This window comes from Phyllobates terribilis, unplaced genomic scaffold (assembly GCF_046119375.1).
Source record: "Phyllobates terribilis strain yellow unplaced genomic scaffold, ASM4611937v1 Scaffold_1__5_contigs__length_1240528914, whole genome shotgun sequence".
Lineage (NCBI taxonomy): Eukaryota > Metazoa > Chordata > Amphibia > Anura > Dendrobatidae > Phyllobates > Phyllobates terribilis.
In genome coordinates this window covers 899,967,528-899,983,535 of record NW_027362761.1, presented here as the reverse complement: position 1 = coordinate 899,983,535, position 16,008 = coordinate 899,967,528, and the positions used below count along the sequence as shown (strand labels likewise).

At 42.6% G+C, this 16,008-nt stretch overlaps 1 protein-coding gene across 1 annotated transcript in view; it reads right to left on the bottom strand.

The window, feature by feature from the left end:
• The window catches only part of COL25A1 (collagen type XXV alpha 1 chain), a 686,464-nt gene that overhangs the window by 276,330 nt on the left and 394,126 nt on the right, over nucleotides 1–16,008 (bottom strand). Inside the window, exon 5 of the mRNA XM_073640961.1 lies at nucleotides 15,971–15,988. Within this exon, the coding sequence (XP_073497062.1) occupies nucleotides 15,971–15,988 (18 nt within the window). The remainder of the gene's footprint in view (nucleotides 1–15,970; nucleotides 15,989–16,008) is intronic.

The window sequence follows — 16,008 nt, the reverse complement described above, 5'->3', positions numbered from 1 at the left end:
CCCCGGTCACAGTTGTTGACCCACACCGGGGAATGCAGGAACAGGCAGGTAGACTGGCATACAGGCAGGTGGGTATTGGCAGGCACGGCTGGTATGCAGACAGGTGGGTACTGGCAAGTACGGCTGGTATGCAGACAGGTGGGCACTGGCAAGCACTGCTCGTATGCAGACAGGTGGGCACTGGCAAGCACGGCTGGAGTGCAGACAGGGAGGTACTAGCAGGTTGGAGCGCAGGCTGGATAGGGTCCAGTACAGACTGGGAGACAGGTTCAGAGCCGCAGATGCGGTAGTCAAGCAGAGTAAAGCGAAACCGCCGGAGCGGAGGATAAGGCAGAGCAGAGAGGAACTGCTGGTGTGGTGAGCAAGCAGAGCGGAGCGAAAACCGCAGGTGCGGTGGGCAAGGCAGAGCAGTGCGGAACCACTGGAGCGGTGGACAAGGCAGAGCAGAGAGGAACCGCCGGAGTGGTGGACAAAGCAGAGCAGAGCGAAACCGCAGGTGCGGGGGACGAGGTAGAGCAGAGCGAAACCACAGGTGCGGTGGACAAGGCTGAGCAGAGCGAAACCACAGGTGCGGTGGACAAGGCAGAGCAGAGCGAAACCGCAGGTGCGGTGGACAAGGCAGAGCAGAGCAAAACCGCAGGTGCAGTGGACAAGGCAGAGCAGAGCGGAACCGCAGGTGCAGTGGACAAGGGAGAGCGGAGCGAAACCGCAGGTGCGGTGGACAAGGCAGAGCAGAGCGGAACCGCCGGAGCGGTGGGCAAGTCAGAGCAGAGAGAAACCGCTGGCGCGGTGAGCAAGTCAGAGCAGAGAGAAGCCGCCGGAGCGGTGGGCAAGGCAGAGCAGCGGGAAACCGCCGGAGGGGTGGCCAAGTCAGAGCAGAGAGAAACCGCTGGCGCGGTGAGCAAGTCGAGCCGAACAGGGCTGAAGGTGCAGGCAGAGAGGACAGGGCTCTGTTCACATGGAACAGACTGGAAAACACAGGAAGATGGCTAGAACACAGGAGGAAGATATGGAGGAAGGGAAAAGGGACAAGCAGAACCAGATACACACAAGGTACTTATTATGAAGTAGCGAGTGGACACAAAACTCACAAACAGAAGTACAGAGGCAACGAGTAGGAGTTAGGTGCAGGTTCAGATACTGCAGGAAAAGCGAAGGTACGGCCATAGAGACAAACAGGTAACAGGCTAGGATACAGTTCAGACAGGAACTGCTACTGCAATGAGATACAAGAACGAGCCTGGGTATACAGCCCCCAGAGTAGCGGAAACAGACTAGAAGTCACAGGTAACAGGCCTGGGTATACAGCCCCCAGAGTGGCGGAAATAGACTAGAAGTCAGAGATAACTGGTCTGGGTATGCAGCCCCCAGAGTGACGGAAACAGACAAGATACAGGACAGGACCTGGCAATTCAGTTGAAAAGACAAACTGAGTGAAGGTGTTGCTCAGGCACCTCCTTCTGGGTGGAGGGGGTTTAAATATCCAGTGACTCACAGCAATAGGCTGGAGACGCATTAGGGTGCACCCACAGCTGCTATAAGAATCAGGAAGTAACCGGGCCGCCGCCCTAAGCAGTCAGTCAAGAGACATGCACACAGCATGAACTGGAGCAAGGTTTGCAGGCTGGACTGACAGGTAAGATTGCGGTCTTGCATAGTGGGAGGTGGTGCACTATGCAAGCACACCGCCTGGGATGTTACACTGGATTGCTGTTAAGTTTAAACATATATGTAGACAAGAAAAAAAAAAAAATGGGAGTCAATAAGTCAATAATGATCCCACATTTGATGTAAGGACCCAGTCATTACATATGAAAGAGATAAAAAAAACATTGTAAGGCATTATTCAGGCAGGGGCTCGAGAGGCTGAGGAATAGTGTGCTCCTACTTGAGAAGATGAGAGGACCACTTTAAACATGCGCTGCACTTCATATTACATTGTATAAAAGGACCCTTATATGTCTTATGTGTGATTGCAACCTGCAAATAAACCCTGTATTCTCTGATGCCGCAGTCTTGTATTACTACCTTCTATCGGTCCTTGCCTCCATCTTCTACATTTATAGAAATGTATTAAAGGGGTTGTCAGGTCACAACATGTTGGTGTTAGACCCCCAATGATCTGATAGTGATGACATGTAATAGGGATATGTCATCAATATGTTCTGACAACCCTTTGCATGGCATCGATGGTTGTGAGTATAACTGCTGGATCAGATATCATGAGGACATATACAGTGCTCAGTATGAATGAGTACAGCCCCTTTTAAAAGTAAGATTTTAATCAATATCTCACTGAATAGAAGAGCAATTTCCAAAATATTGACAAGACTGAGTTTTATAGAACATTTTTTAACCCATAACATGAAAATAAGGTTAATAATATAACTTTATTGTCTCTTCAGAATTCCCCATACGTGTTTCGGTTGGGGTTAGATTAGGAGACATACTTGGCCACTGAATCACTTTCACTTTCTGAATCACTTTGCTTTTATGCAGCCCCACATAAGGATACTGACACCACCATGCTTCACTGTTGGTACCTTGTACTATTCTAAATTCATTTTTTTAAATGCATGGTACATACAGTCATGGCCAAAAGTATTGAGAATGTGACAAATAGTAATTTTTCCAAAGTTTACTACTTAATTTTTTGTAATGGCAATTTGCATATACTCCTGAATGTCAAATAGTGATCAGCTTAACAGCAATTACTGTACTTGCAAAGTCAATATTTGCCCATAAATGAACTTTAACCCCCAAAACACATTTCAACATCATTGCAGTCCTGCCTTAAAAGGAGCAGCTAACATCGTTTTAGTGATTGATCCATTAACACAGGTGTGGGTGTTGATGAGGACAGGGCTGGCGATCAATCAGTCATGATTAAGTAAGAATGACATCACTGGATACTTTAAAAGGAGGCTGGTTCTTGGTATCATTGTTTCTCTTCAGTTAACCATGGTTATCTCTAAAGAAACACGTGCAGCCATCATTGCACTGCACAAAAATGGCCTAACAGGGAAGAGTATCGCAGCTACAAAGATTGCACCTCAGTCAACAATCTATCGCATCATCAAGAACTTCAAGGAGAGAGCTTCCATTGTTGTCAAAAAGGCTCCAGGGCACCCAAGAAAGACCAGCAAGCGCCAGGACCATATCTTAAAACTGTTTCAGCTGCGGGATCAGACTACCAGCAGTGCCGAACTTGCTCAGGAATGGCAGCAGGCTGGTGTGAGTGCTTCTGCACGCACTGTGAGGCGGAGACTCTTTGAGCAAGGGCTGGTTTCAAGAAGGGCAGCAAAAAAGCCACTTCTCTCCAGAAAAAACATCAGGGACCGACTGATATTCTGCAAAAGGTACAGGGAGTGGACTGCTGAGGACTGGGGCAAAGTCATTTTCTCTGATGAATCCCCTTTTCGATTGTTTGGGACATCTGGAAAACAGCTTATTTGGAGAAGAAGAGGTGAGCGCTACCACCAGTCTTGTCTCATGCCAACTGTAAAGCATCCTGAAACCATTCATGTGTGGGTTGCTTCTCAGCCAAGGGAATCGGCTCACTCACAGTCTTGCCTAAAAACACAGCCATGAATAAAGAATGGTACCAGAATGTCCTCCAAGAGCAACTTCTCCCAACCGTCCAAGAGCAGTTTGGCGCCCAACAATGCCTTTTCCAGCATGATGGAGCACCTTGCCATAAAGCAAAGGTGATAACTAAATGGCTCATGGAACAAAACATAGAGATTTTGGGTCCATGGCCTGGAAACTCCCCAGATCTTAATCCCATTGAGAACTTGTGGTCAATCATCAAGAGACGGGTGGACAAACAAAAACCAACAAATTCTGGCAAAATGCAAGCATTGATTATGCAAGAATGGACTGCTATCAGTCAGGATTTGGTCCAAAAGTTGATTGAGAGCATGCCAGGGAGAATTACAGATGTCTTGAAGAAGAAGGGGCAACACTGCAAATATTGACTTGCAGCATTAACTCATTCTAATTGTCAATATAACCTATTGGTACTCATAATATGATTTCAATTATATTTCTGCATGTGATATAAACATCAGACAAACACTAATAAAAACCAGAGGCCAGCAGATCATGTGAAAATATAATTTTGGTGTCATTCTCAAAACTTTTGGCCATGACTGTACACTGAAACATGGAGGGCTTTATGAGGGCAGCTGGTATCAGGGAACTACAGTTCATTCATGGTATCGTGAATTTACAGAAGTACTGCTCTATATTGAAAGAGAAGATGCTACCATCACTCCGTGTCTTTAGTAGACATACACTCTTTCAACATAACAATGATCTAAAACACACACATTGGTTGCATCTCTGAAGGTAAGGAGGGTGAAATTGATTTAGTGGCCAAGTATGTTTACTGATCTGAACCCAACTGAAACACCGATGGAGAATTCTGAAGAGACAAATTGAGCATCACTCTTCATCCAGCATCCAGGCTCTAATAGAGGTCAGTCTTGAAGAATGGAAAAAGATAGATGTTGCAATATGTCACCAATTTGTTCATTCCATGCCTAGAAGACTTGGTGGTATTCTTAAATATTATGGCGGTCATAAGAAAATACTAAATGTAGTAGTTTTTGATGTGGGGTGTATTCATTTTTGCATCAGCTAATTTGAATATAACTGAAGATTTTATAATGAAAGTTATATTATTAACCTTACTTTCATGTTATGGGTTAAAAAAATGGTACATGAAACTCAGTCTTGTCAAAATTTTGGAAACTGCTCTTGTATTAAAGGGGTATTCCCATCTCCAAGATCCTACCGCAATATGTAGTAGATGTAATAATATTAGCAAATACTTCCAATGTGAAAAGTAGTATAGTTCCTCAGATTCACTTTGTCTCTTTCCTCATGTGCAGGCATTACAGGACCTTAGGTATCCATGGTTACGACCACTGATATAGTGACAGTTAACTAGCTAATTGCTAGTGGTCGTAATCATGGATACCTAAGGTCCTGCAATGCCTGCACATGAGGAAAGAGACATAGCGAATCTGAGGAACTATACTACATTTCTAATTGGAGGTATTTGCTAATATTATTATTATTACACCTACTACATATTGATATAGGAACTTGGAGAATGGAATACCCCTTTAAATCAGATATTGAATACAATCTGGCTTTTTAAAAGGGATGTGATGAGTACTGTACATCTGCATATGAGATTTAGACACGAAATACTAGAGGATTTAGTCAAGACTATACACTAAGTTGTATTTTTCTTTACTTATTTTAGAAGCATTGGCACAATATCAAAGTAGCTACAATGGTGGGCAAACATAATATACAGTATAAAGGGACCACTTGGAGTGAGTTATCACAGTGGATTATCATGAGCTTCATAGAACAGAAATACGTCAATTGTAACCAGATGGAGAAAGTATGGATGCAAATGAACCCATGATATGATTTGGAACAGTTTTACTCAATATTGTATCCAGGGTGAGCTTGTTTTGAGTTTGGAAGCAAATTACCATGATGTGGTCTGGATCTGTTTTACTTAATAGCAACACAAATATCCCTTTAACATCAATGGGCAATCATAATCTTTAAACCTTGGCTCCATTTAGTATAGTTAATGCAATTATTTACAAATAGTTACTTTTGAACTTATACATAGACAAAGAAAAATACAATAAAGATGTCAATATGCATTCCACATCTGATTTGAGGACCCAGTCGTTAAGTATAAAAGGGAGAAAGAACACTGTAAGGCATTGTAGCTATTAACATTAATGACTTTCAGAGAACACAATCTTCAACAACATGGCAATCAATTTGATTTTAAATGTTATCAGAATCCTGAATATTCCAAAATACTCTGATTCTTGTTTTAAAAATGTTCAACAGAGTCAACACAATAAAAAGCATAACAAATAAAAATCATACACATTCACATAAAAGAATTTGTCACAGCAACTGCAAACTGCCGTTCACCAAGTACATATGTAAGGAGATAGACAAGTGAGAAGACGCACACAGTTAATAGCTAACCGAGTCGCTGCAAGCGAACACCGCCATCTGCTGGTCAAAGACAATAGAGAAAGTGAAAGCAGAAAATATTGCATTAGTAGGAACTCAAGAGTGAAGTGCATGTTCTCTCGGGGATGAGATTGAAGGAGACAAAAGGTCAGGTGATAGCTGTGGCACAGATAGTAATTATAAAAGGCCCTGGAGGGCAGTGAAGGGGAGGAGTTGGTACCCAAATTTGTAGGAGGACGGATGTGTGGTACAGTGAGCTGGCTTATAGCTGCCATTACGAGAGACCAAATCCGAGTAAAGGAGTTGAGAAACCAGATCAGAATAGAGGAGCCAAGAGACCAGATCTGGGTAAAGGAGTCGAGAGACCAGATCCGAGTAAAGGAGCCAAGAGACCAGAACTGGGTAAAGGAGTCGAGAGACCAGATCTGAGTAAAGGAGCCGAGAGACCAGATCCGAGTAATGGAGCTGAGAGACCAGATTTGAGTAAAGACCCAAGAGAGACCAGAGCCCGGAGAGTTGAGGTGAGCGAGAAGAACCAGAGCAGAGGGAGATAACTAGGCAGCAGCGAAGGGACATTCGTGTGAGCCATCACCTTCATAGTAAACGTTCAGTATAAATTGGGATCCGGGGCCATGCTTCAGGGAACGGAGGCAGCCAGTGTGATGAGTGTACTGAGTAACTCACCAACCTGGGACTTGCGGCCCAGTGGGTAGCATCGTCGACCCCCGTTAGGGCCTGTGTGATATTTAGCCTTGCCTAGAAAGTGACGATGGTGACGGGCCCGGTAGTGACAGTGATGCCCTTTAGGTTGGGGTATTAGGACTGAGATATCACTAACGATAACAGTCATTTAATGATAATAATAGAATGATAGGGTGTAAATAACATTGTGTCAATATCCTGTTCATCTGAATTATTGTATTCTTCTTGTAACATAACTTTTTTTTTTCACCATATGCACTATCCCCTGATATTGTGCCGAAGGCACCCATTTGATTGTGTTCATTCAATAGATAGTCATTGGTTTAAGTATCTATAAAAAAAAGTATGTATGATTTTTTTGAAGCTGAAGAAACTTACACAGATTATTTTGTAATTATTATCATTTCACAGTTTACAGTGGAAGCAGCTAATGTCTTCATATTACAATTATGGGCTGTAGACATGTATCACTTATAATCACAATAATTTATTATGGCTTTTCAAGATATCTATAAAAAAGCTCAATAGGGTTTAGGTCTGGAGACATGCTTGCCCAGTTCAGCACCTTTACTCTCAGTTTCTTTAGCAAGGCAGTGGTGGTGTTGGAATACTGCCTTGATGCCCAGTTTCAGTATATTATAAAATATTTCCAAAAATGTGAGGGGTGTACTCACTTTCACCATATATATGTGGGGGATGAGGAAAATCGAGAGATACTTATATTTGCTTTTTATTTTCTAAGGTCAATGTTTCAAAGCAACTAAGTGAATTATGACCAAGCACGAACTCTTCTGAAAAATAAGAACAAAGATTGAAGAACAAGAGGTTTATTTTTAATTTCTCTTCCACTCAGCAGGTGTTTTGGTGCTACAAGTACAGATTATGTCTTGCCTAATAAATTCAATGAAAAGTACTTTGTGTTTCCATTCTGTACAAATTTCAAGATCGGTTTGCTGTAATTGAATGGGTGATTGACTAATAATGGTAGCTTTCTATATAATTTGTATCTAGTTCTCTATTGTTTTCTACAATGTGTAGGTAAAATGTAGCAGCCTGGAGTTTGCATGTTATTTTGGTAGGGGGTATTTTTCTACTGTAGAGTCAGTAGACAATATTGGTAGCACAGCACAATTAGACACTAATGTGCACTGAGTCCCAACTGGTTCATATGATGGAATTGTACAACGTGGATTGGTTTTAAAGCAACATGTGGAGAAGAACTGAAGACAAATATAATTATATTTTATATTTACGCCTATATATTTTTATATTTTTACATATACGTTATACATATACATGTATTATATTCTGTTATTCAACACTGAGTGCACAATTATTAGACAAGTATTTTGACCATATCATAATTTTTATGCAGATTTATCACCTCTAAGCTGTGTAAACTGAATGCTTATTGGATGAAGCAGATCAGGTAATGTATTTGTGTAATGAGGGAGGGTGAGGCCTAAGGTTATCAATATCCTTTATCAAGGTGTGCAGAATTATTAGGCAGCTTGTTTTCCTCAGTCAAAATGGGCTAATAAAGAAATTTAACTAAAAAATCACAAATTATTACAAGTCTTACAGAGGGATGCAGCAATATTGAAATTGCTAAGATATTGGCGGTGTGATCACAGAACCAGCACAAGTTTTGTTGGGAATAGTCAACAGGGTCGCAAAAAACGTATTGAGAAAAAAAGACATTCATTAACTGCCAAAGATTTGAGAAGACTCAAACATGAAGCGACCAGGAAGCCATTATCCTCCAGTGCTGTCATATTCCAGGATGGCAATATATGGACTGACGAGAGTGCCGCTTGATGGATCAAATGAATGGAGCAGTAATGAGTACAGACCTCGACTTTGACTCAAACGCAAGCAAGATGGAGGATAGGTACTGCTATGGGCTGGTATTATTTAAAATGAGCTAGTTGGAACTTTTCAAGTTGAAGGGGGACTTCAAATAAACTCCTAATCTACTGTCAGTTTTTAGAAGACATTTTCTTAAAGCAGTAGTGCATGAAAATATCGGCATCTTTCAAGAAAACCATTATTTTTATGCAGGACAAAGCTCCACCGCATGCATTGGAGTACTTCACTGCTTGGCTTGTCATGTCCCAAAATTCTATTAACCTGCAGAAATGGGGTTCTTCTACAGGTTAATAGCTTTCTAAACCAGTGTGGCCATCACACGAAATGCCTGGCTAGCTAGAGAATATGACCTATATTCCTCCCAGTAGTCCGCAGCTTTAAGTCATAGCGGCGCGGTAGTACATAGTGAGTGGTGGCGGTAACCATGCCCCGGTACTGACAGTGAACTCAGTCAGTGCCAGGGTGTGGTTAGGAGCCGCCACTCACTATGTACTGAGCGGTGACTGAAGCCGCCCCTCTAGGATTGAAAGCTGGAGGCTGCATCGAGAAATAAAGTTAATTTCCTCCAGTAGCCAGGCTTTCAGTGTGGCGGCTTCACAGCTTTAGAACGCTATTATCCTGCAGATTAATCCCATATCTGGAAGTTAATAGCATTTGTGCACATGACAGATTCCCTTTTATGATGAAAGAATAATGACATGGCCCCCTTTCTCACCTGACCTAAATACTTTAGAGAACTTGAGATCCTTTGTAAATGAGAAATTTATGGTGAAAGAAAACAGTACAACTCTCTGATCAGTGTCTGGGAGGCTGGGGTTGGTGCTGCCCAACAAAGTTGATCCTCAGCAGATTAAGAAAATGATAAAATCCATTGATGGGAGAGTCATGACTGTTACTGAAAAGAAAAGCGGCTATATTGGTCACTTATTTTTTTTTTAAATATCAGAAAAGTATTTTTGTACATTTTGAGTTGTTTGGTTATTATTCTCACTATACCAGATGAAAATAAACAGTTGAGATGGGAAAATGTACATTTTTCCTTTAGTTGCATAATAATTCTACCCACATAGGTATTCTCCTAAGAAAGACAAAATCTCACTTTTACCATCTTAAATATTCAGATTTATTAACCATTTGGATTGACTGTAGTTGTTCAATAGTAAAATTAATAATCGAAAATATAAATTGCCTAATAACTGTGCAGCCAGTGTATTTCTTTATACAGTGTTCAAACTTATACGAGTGATCCGACACGAATATTGATTTCAATGCTAAATGTCTCTCTATTTATTATAATAATCTAATACCTTTTTTAATATGCTTCAATATTTAAGAAAGGTAAGAAGATAGATCCAGGTAACTACCGCCCAGTAAGTCTTACATCAGTAGTGTGCAAAGTTTTTGAGGGCATTATAAGAGATGACCTGCAGAGTTATATCACAGAGAACAATAAAATAAATGATAACCATCACGGATTCATGAAAAATAAGTCGTGTCTAACCAACATGTTGGGTTTCTATGAGGAGGTAAGTGCAAATCTGGATGTTAGTAATGTGGCTGATGTGATTTATCTGGACTTTACAAAGGCATACCACATAACAGCTTTATACTGAAGCTACAGAAGCAAGGACTTGGGGTAACTACAGTATATGCAGATGGGTAAGGAATTGGCTAAATGACAGGAAACAGTTGTCATAAATGGTACATTCTCTAAATGGGGATATAGTCAGCAGTGGGGTGCCGCAGGGATCTGTGCTATGACCGATTCTTTTTAACCTTTTTATTAATGACTTTGGGGATGGGATTGAGAGTAAAGTGTCAGTCTTTGCTGACGTTACAAAACTATGTAGGATATTAAAATCTGATCTTGACATTACGGTATTTCAAAATGATCTGAATAAGATGTCTGAATGGCAAACACTTGGCAGATGAAGTTTAATGTAGATAAATGTAGAGTAATGTGACGCGCCCCCTGGGCCGTGTGTGTGTGGGGATAGCCGGAACCGGACCCGTTGTGGATGCTGGGGGTTGTAGTCCTTGCGTGGCGGGGACCCGGTCCGTGCCCAGGGCGGTCAACCCAAATGGCAGTCTATATGCTGAATGTCCGACTACGCCACCCGTGGATTGCAGTCAGAGTGAACCCCCGTTGCAGGGCAGACCGCTGAGGCTGGTGTTGTGGGTGCAGCAGAGGATAGTATAACTCCCCACTGGAGGAGTATAGCCTCACGGCACTAAATAGGGATGTTGGTGGTGATGGTGCGCGGGAGCAGTAGTAACCACACACAGTCTGTCATGCAATTCAGGGTCTTTACTGTTGGTGGTATTAAGGGACCCGTCCGGAATACAGGTTAACAATGGAGGCCTGGTCAGTCTGAGAGCAACTGGGAAATCCCGCTGGTCGGGGGGGAGTTTGTAGGCCTACCGTGCTGACTTCACTCTTTCTTGGCTATCCTGCTGTAGTGTAGTGGTAGCCCACGTCTCTGAGTGTACCGTGTTGTTCTCACCCGTATGACTGGCGACTCGGGCCTTCCGTACTTCTCACCCCTCCGGGGCAGTAGTGGTAGCTCTCGTGTGGCTGAGCCTCCGGGCTTCCTTGGGCCAGAGGACTTGATGTCCCCTGCGTGGTGGTTTTCTGCTGCTGGGCTTATAACCCTCACAGCCTCGGACTCCAGTGTCCGGCTTTGTAAGTCTCTAGCCAGGTTGAGCTCTTCTAGCTCCCCTCCTGGCCTCGTGTTCCTCCTCTGCCTACAGGGACTCCTCAGCCTGCTGCTGACCTGTCCCTATCTGCAACTTGTCTGGAACTTCTCTGGCACTTGACTGACTAACCCCGCCCCAGATCCAGTTTATAAAGGGCAGGTTTCTCCCCTCCCTGGACTGAGGCAGGAGGTGCTGCATGCTAATTGTCCCCAACCAGGGAACCTCCCACCTGCTCTCAGACATGACATTGCTGCCACTGTGGCGACCAGACCTGGGGTGCCACAAATGCACCTAGGACAGAGTAATCCTATTGCTGCATATTCATTAAATGGGAGTATACTTGGGACTACAGAACAGGAGAAGGATTTGGGTATTCTGGTTACAAGTAAGCTGAGCAGCAGTACTCAATGTCAAGCAGCAGCTGCAAAAGCAAACAAGATTTTAGGATGTACAAAAAGAGAGATAAAATCCCGCGATCCCAATGTACTGTTACCCCTTTATAGATCACTGGTGAGGCCACATCTAGAATATGGGAACCGATTTTGGGCTCCACATTTTAAAAAGGATATTCAGAAGTTAGAGTCAGTTCAAAGGCGGCAACTAGATTATTACAAGGGATGGAAGTCCTCTCATATGATGAGGGGTTGGAAAAGTTGGGCTTGCTTTGCTTAGAAAAACGATGCATCAGAGGAGATCTCATCTACATGTACAAATATGTGTGTGGTCAGTACAAAGGACTAGACACAAAAAACAAAGTCACAATAGGAAGAATTAAAATTCCCCCAAGATTCAAGAAAAAAACACAGCAAAAAAGCAGCAGTATTTACCTGCTCAGTACTTCAGACCTAATGCACTACCAGGAAGCAGCAAACCCATATAACAAAGATGGCGGCTGTACAGGTGCAATATACTGATGAGACGATCACTCACAACCTACCATTTCATGGAGGGGATGACTGTTTAGTATTAAAATTTCACAAAAAGTGGCTTGTATAGGGCACTGTTCACACCAGTGTAGTGCACAGTATCCGGCTTACAGCCTATTAGTTACGCCCCTACTATTAGATTAGGCAGGCCGTCCGGTACTATCTAAGTGCACCCCATGAGAACAGACACCCTAGTTTACAATACATACAATCCTGCACATAGTATGATGGCCCCGCATGCAATCCTGCACATAGTATGATGGCCCCACATACAGTCCTGCACATAGTATGATGGCCCCGCATACAGTCCTGCACATAGTATGATGGCCCCACATACAGTCCTGCACATAGTATGATGGCCCCGCATGCAGTCCTGCACATAGTATGATAGCCCCGCATACAGTCCTGCACATAGTATGATGGCCCCACATATAGTCCTGCACATAGTATGTTGGCCCCGCATACAGTCCTGCACATAGTATAATGGCCCCACATACAGTGCTGCACATAGTATGATGGCCCCACATACAGTCCTGCACATAATAAGATGGCCCCGCATAAGTAGTATGCGGGGTCATCATACTATGTGCAGGACTATATATGTGGGGCCTTCATACTATGTGCAGGGCTATTAGGACTTTTGCTATGGGGCCTCATGATTTCTTTGTACGCCCCCGGCCGCCGTCTATTCCACTCCAGACCAGCTGTCAGCCGCAGTGTGTTGTCGTTCCTGCCGTAATCTGCAGCAGTCTGGGTCACTGGGTGAGTTCGTGTTCTTTCCCAGCAAAGAGACACATTTAGTAATTCTAAAGACGTTGTCCACTCTTAACATTGATGACTTATCCTTAGGATAGGGCATCAATGTCTGATCTGTGTGGCTGTGACTCCTGACTCCCCACAGATCGGGGAGGGTGCCAGGTGTCGCACCAACAATGATCAGACATTGATGACCTATCCTGAGGATAGGTCATCAGTGTTAAAGTAGTGCACAACCCCTTTATATATTCATGTTTCCCTCCTCTGGTCCAGAACTGGCTGCTGGCTGACTTTTGGGGCTGATGATGATTACATTTTCTCCCTACTAAAAATGGACAGTTCTCCAGCCAGTTTTGCACCAGGAACTTATTTGTCCAAGAACATATGATTTCTATAAGTGCTGGACAATCAATCCCTATATAAATCAAATCTTCTTGGCAAAATAAGCTCCTGGAGCAACACTGGCTGGAGGACTGGCCATTTTAGTAGAGGGACAACCCCTTTAATTTTTTCTTTATGTGGTGATAACACGATCACACGATCGGTTCACACGATCGATGATTGCCAGATAATCAGATTGATTATGGTAATGACATTGATCAAACTCAATCAGAGTTTGATCAGAATCAGTTTACAGTGATCTGATTCTCTCACATAAGCGTCATATCACAGGTGTGGAGAAGACGGAGAGCTGAATTTCTCCATGTCCTCCATTGTCTGTGTCCGCTTACATGAAACTGTACTTGAATGACGTCTGAGTGCAGTCCGATGTTTCAGACTTGTACGGGTGATCCGAATTCCAGAGCCACGCGCAGCTTGCTGCAAATAGCAGAATGATTTGGTCTATAGAGAACAACGCAGATCTGCACCGCCCATAGTATAACATTGGGCCGAGAGCTATCCGATAAAACATTGGACAGCACTCAGCTGTGTTATACGCCAGTGTGAACGAGGCCTCACTGTACAAAACACATTCTCATCTGCTTCCCTCAATAGAAAAGTAAAAGCATTGGATGAGAAGTGATGAGAATGTGTTAGGCAGATCACATACATATGGTCACGTGACAACTGGCTGAACCGCCTGGTAAAGCCGAATCCCAATATTTCACTCTGTTAGTACTCAGCGAGCCGCACTGCTGACAAAAAATGTGTACTGGGTGAGAAACCCCTATAACTAAGAGATAGGGTGGGCTGAGTGTATAAATTATAATTATTAGAATATGCGCTGACCTTAGGTCCTCCTGCAGCTAGGGGCATACACAGAAGAAGTCCTAATTCTGGTTCCCCCTTTCAAAACCAAAAATTATCAGCGGGGTAATGGGGCATAGGCACAGGCACCCACACTCCGATTTAAAAGCAGCGATTTGCATGTGGTCGGCTGTGGTTTGAGTGTCAGGGCTGATTTTCAGTCCCAGTCCGGCCCTGGGACAGAGACTATGTCCGTGATCACAGCCTCTGCCCTTTGATGTTGTCCCATTTGAGTACCCCAGCATGGACTGGGGATGCTCAAACAGAATGTCATCATAATAAAGCAGATTGAAGAAGGAAACAATAGAAACTTTAAAATTAAAGCATATTAGAAAAACTATTAGAATTTATAATAAATAGTCATTTAGGATGAAAATCAATATTAGTTTTTTGACAACCCCTTTAATTTGTCTGCTCAAAGCATGCTGTCATGGGACAGTTATGTGCCATTGTATTGTGGTTCTGACACTTTAGCATTTCTGTTTTACTTTGCAAACCTGTGAGCAATCATTCTAGCTTTTTATTCAGAATCATTCTTTCCCTACAGAAACATTCTTTTCTTTACATTTCCATTGCTGAATAAAAACAATATTATCATTTATTAATACTTATGGTGTCCAGAATGTACTGGAGCATGCCACTGCCAGCATCTTATAATTACATTGAGGGTTGATTATTCTTCCTGAATCCCACAGCTACAAATATCTGGATGACATGTACAAAACTTTAATGCCTAAGACTAACTTTGAACAAAAGCTGTATTCACAGAGAAAACCGATGCTGCCAAATACATAAAAATATAAAATTCTTTACTTTTTTTCACCCAAATAATCTTAAGGAGCTGCAATGTTGATTGGGTCATGGGATAAACCACCATTGTTCTACATTATGCTGGCCGTGACTGTTATTACTTAGTGCTCACTCTGCTTTCCCATTTGGCTGACAGTTTCATGCTGCACCATTACAATTAACTATTCCACATTGTCACAAATCACAGTAGATAAAAGGGGGGCAATTTTAAGTATCATTCATATGATCAATGTTAAAGGGGTTGTGAAGGACTATGAAACTGATGGCCTTTCCTTAGGATAAGTCATCAATATTACAGCGATGGAAGAATGACACTACGTTCCCCCACTGATATCAACTGTTAGCAGGCTCCACAGTGGTCTGGACATAAACCGTGAGTGGGCCCAGAATGCACAGTTAGTAGTCGCCATTTTTGGGTACTATAACTGAGCGCCCATTATTTTAGTCTACTAGGAGACTGGTAGGAGAGCTGGATGTAGGCTCCTATCCATCTGATATTGAACTGTCCCAAGAATAGTTCATTGGCAACATGGGACTAGACAACCCCTTTAAGGTAATCACACCCATAAGATAGCTGTCAGAAGACAGCTATTTTTTTATCCTCCTATACACAGAAGAAGGTCCCCATATACATCAGAAAGTTTGGCTGACTTTACCCTAATGTTTAAGGGGGACTTGCTGTGGACTCTGTGTTGAGTCAAATCAGTGTAATGAAATGTTGTAATGACAACCCTTGTCTTTTGATTTCATTTACAGTTAATATAATTGTCAGATGACTCAATGTGGTTTTCATGTAAGTCATTGTAAGCAACATAGAAAAAAATTCACAAAAGAAATTAGAAAAATGGTAGCAGCTGAGATTTTTGAAAGAAAGCAGCACAGCGATAAATTCACTAAATATCTAAAATCAAGGTATGAAATAAATGTATCGTTTTACTTACCTGAGGCCCAGGTTGACCCTGTAAAGTGATAAATGTTA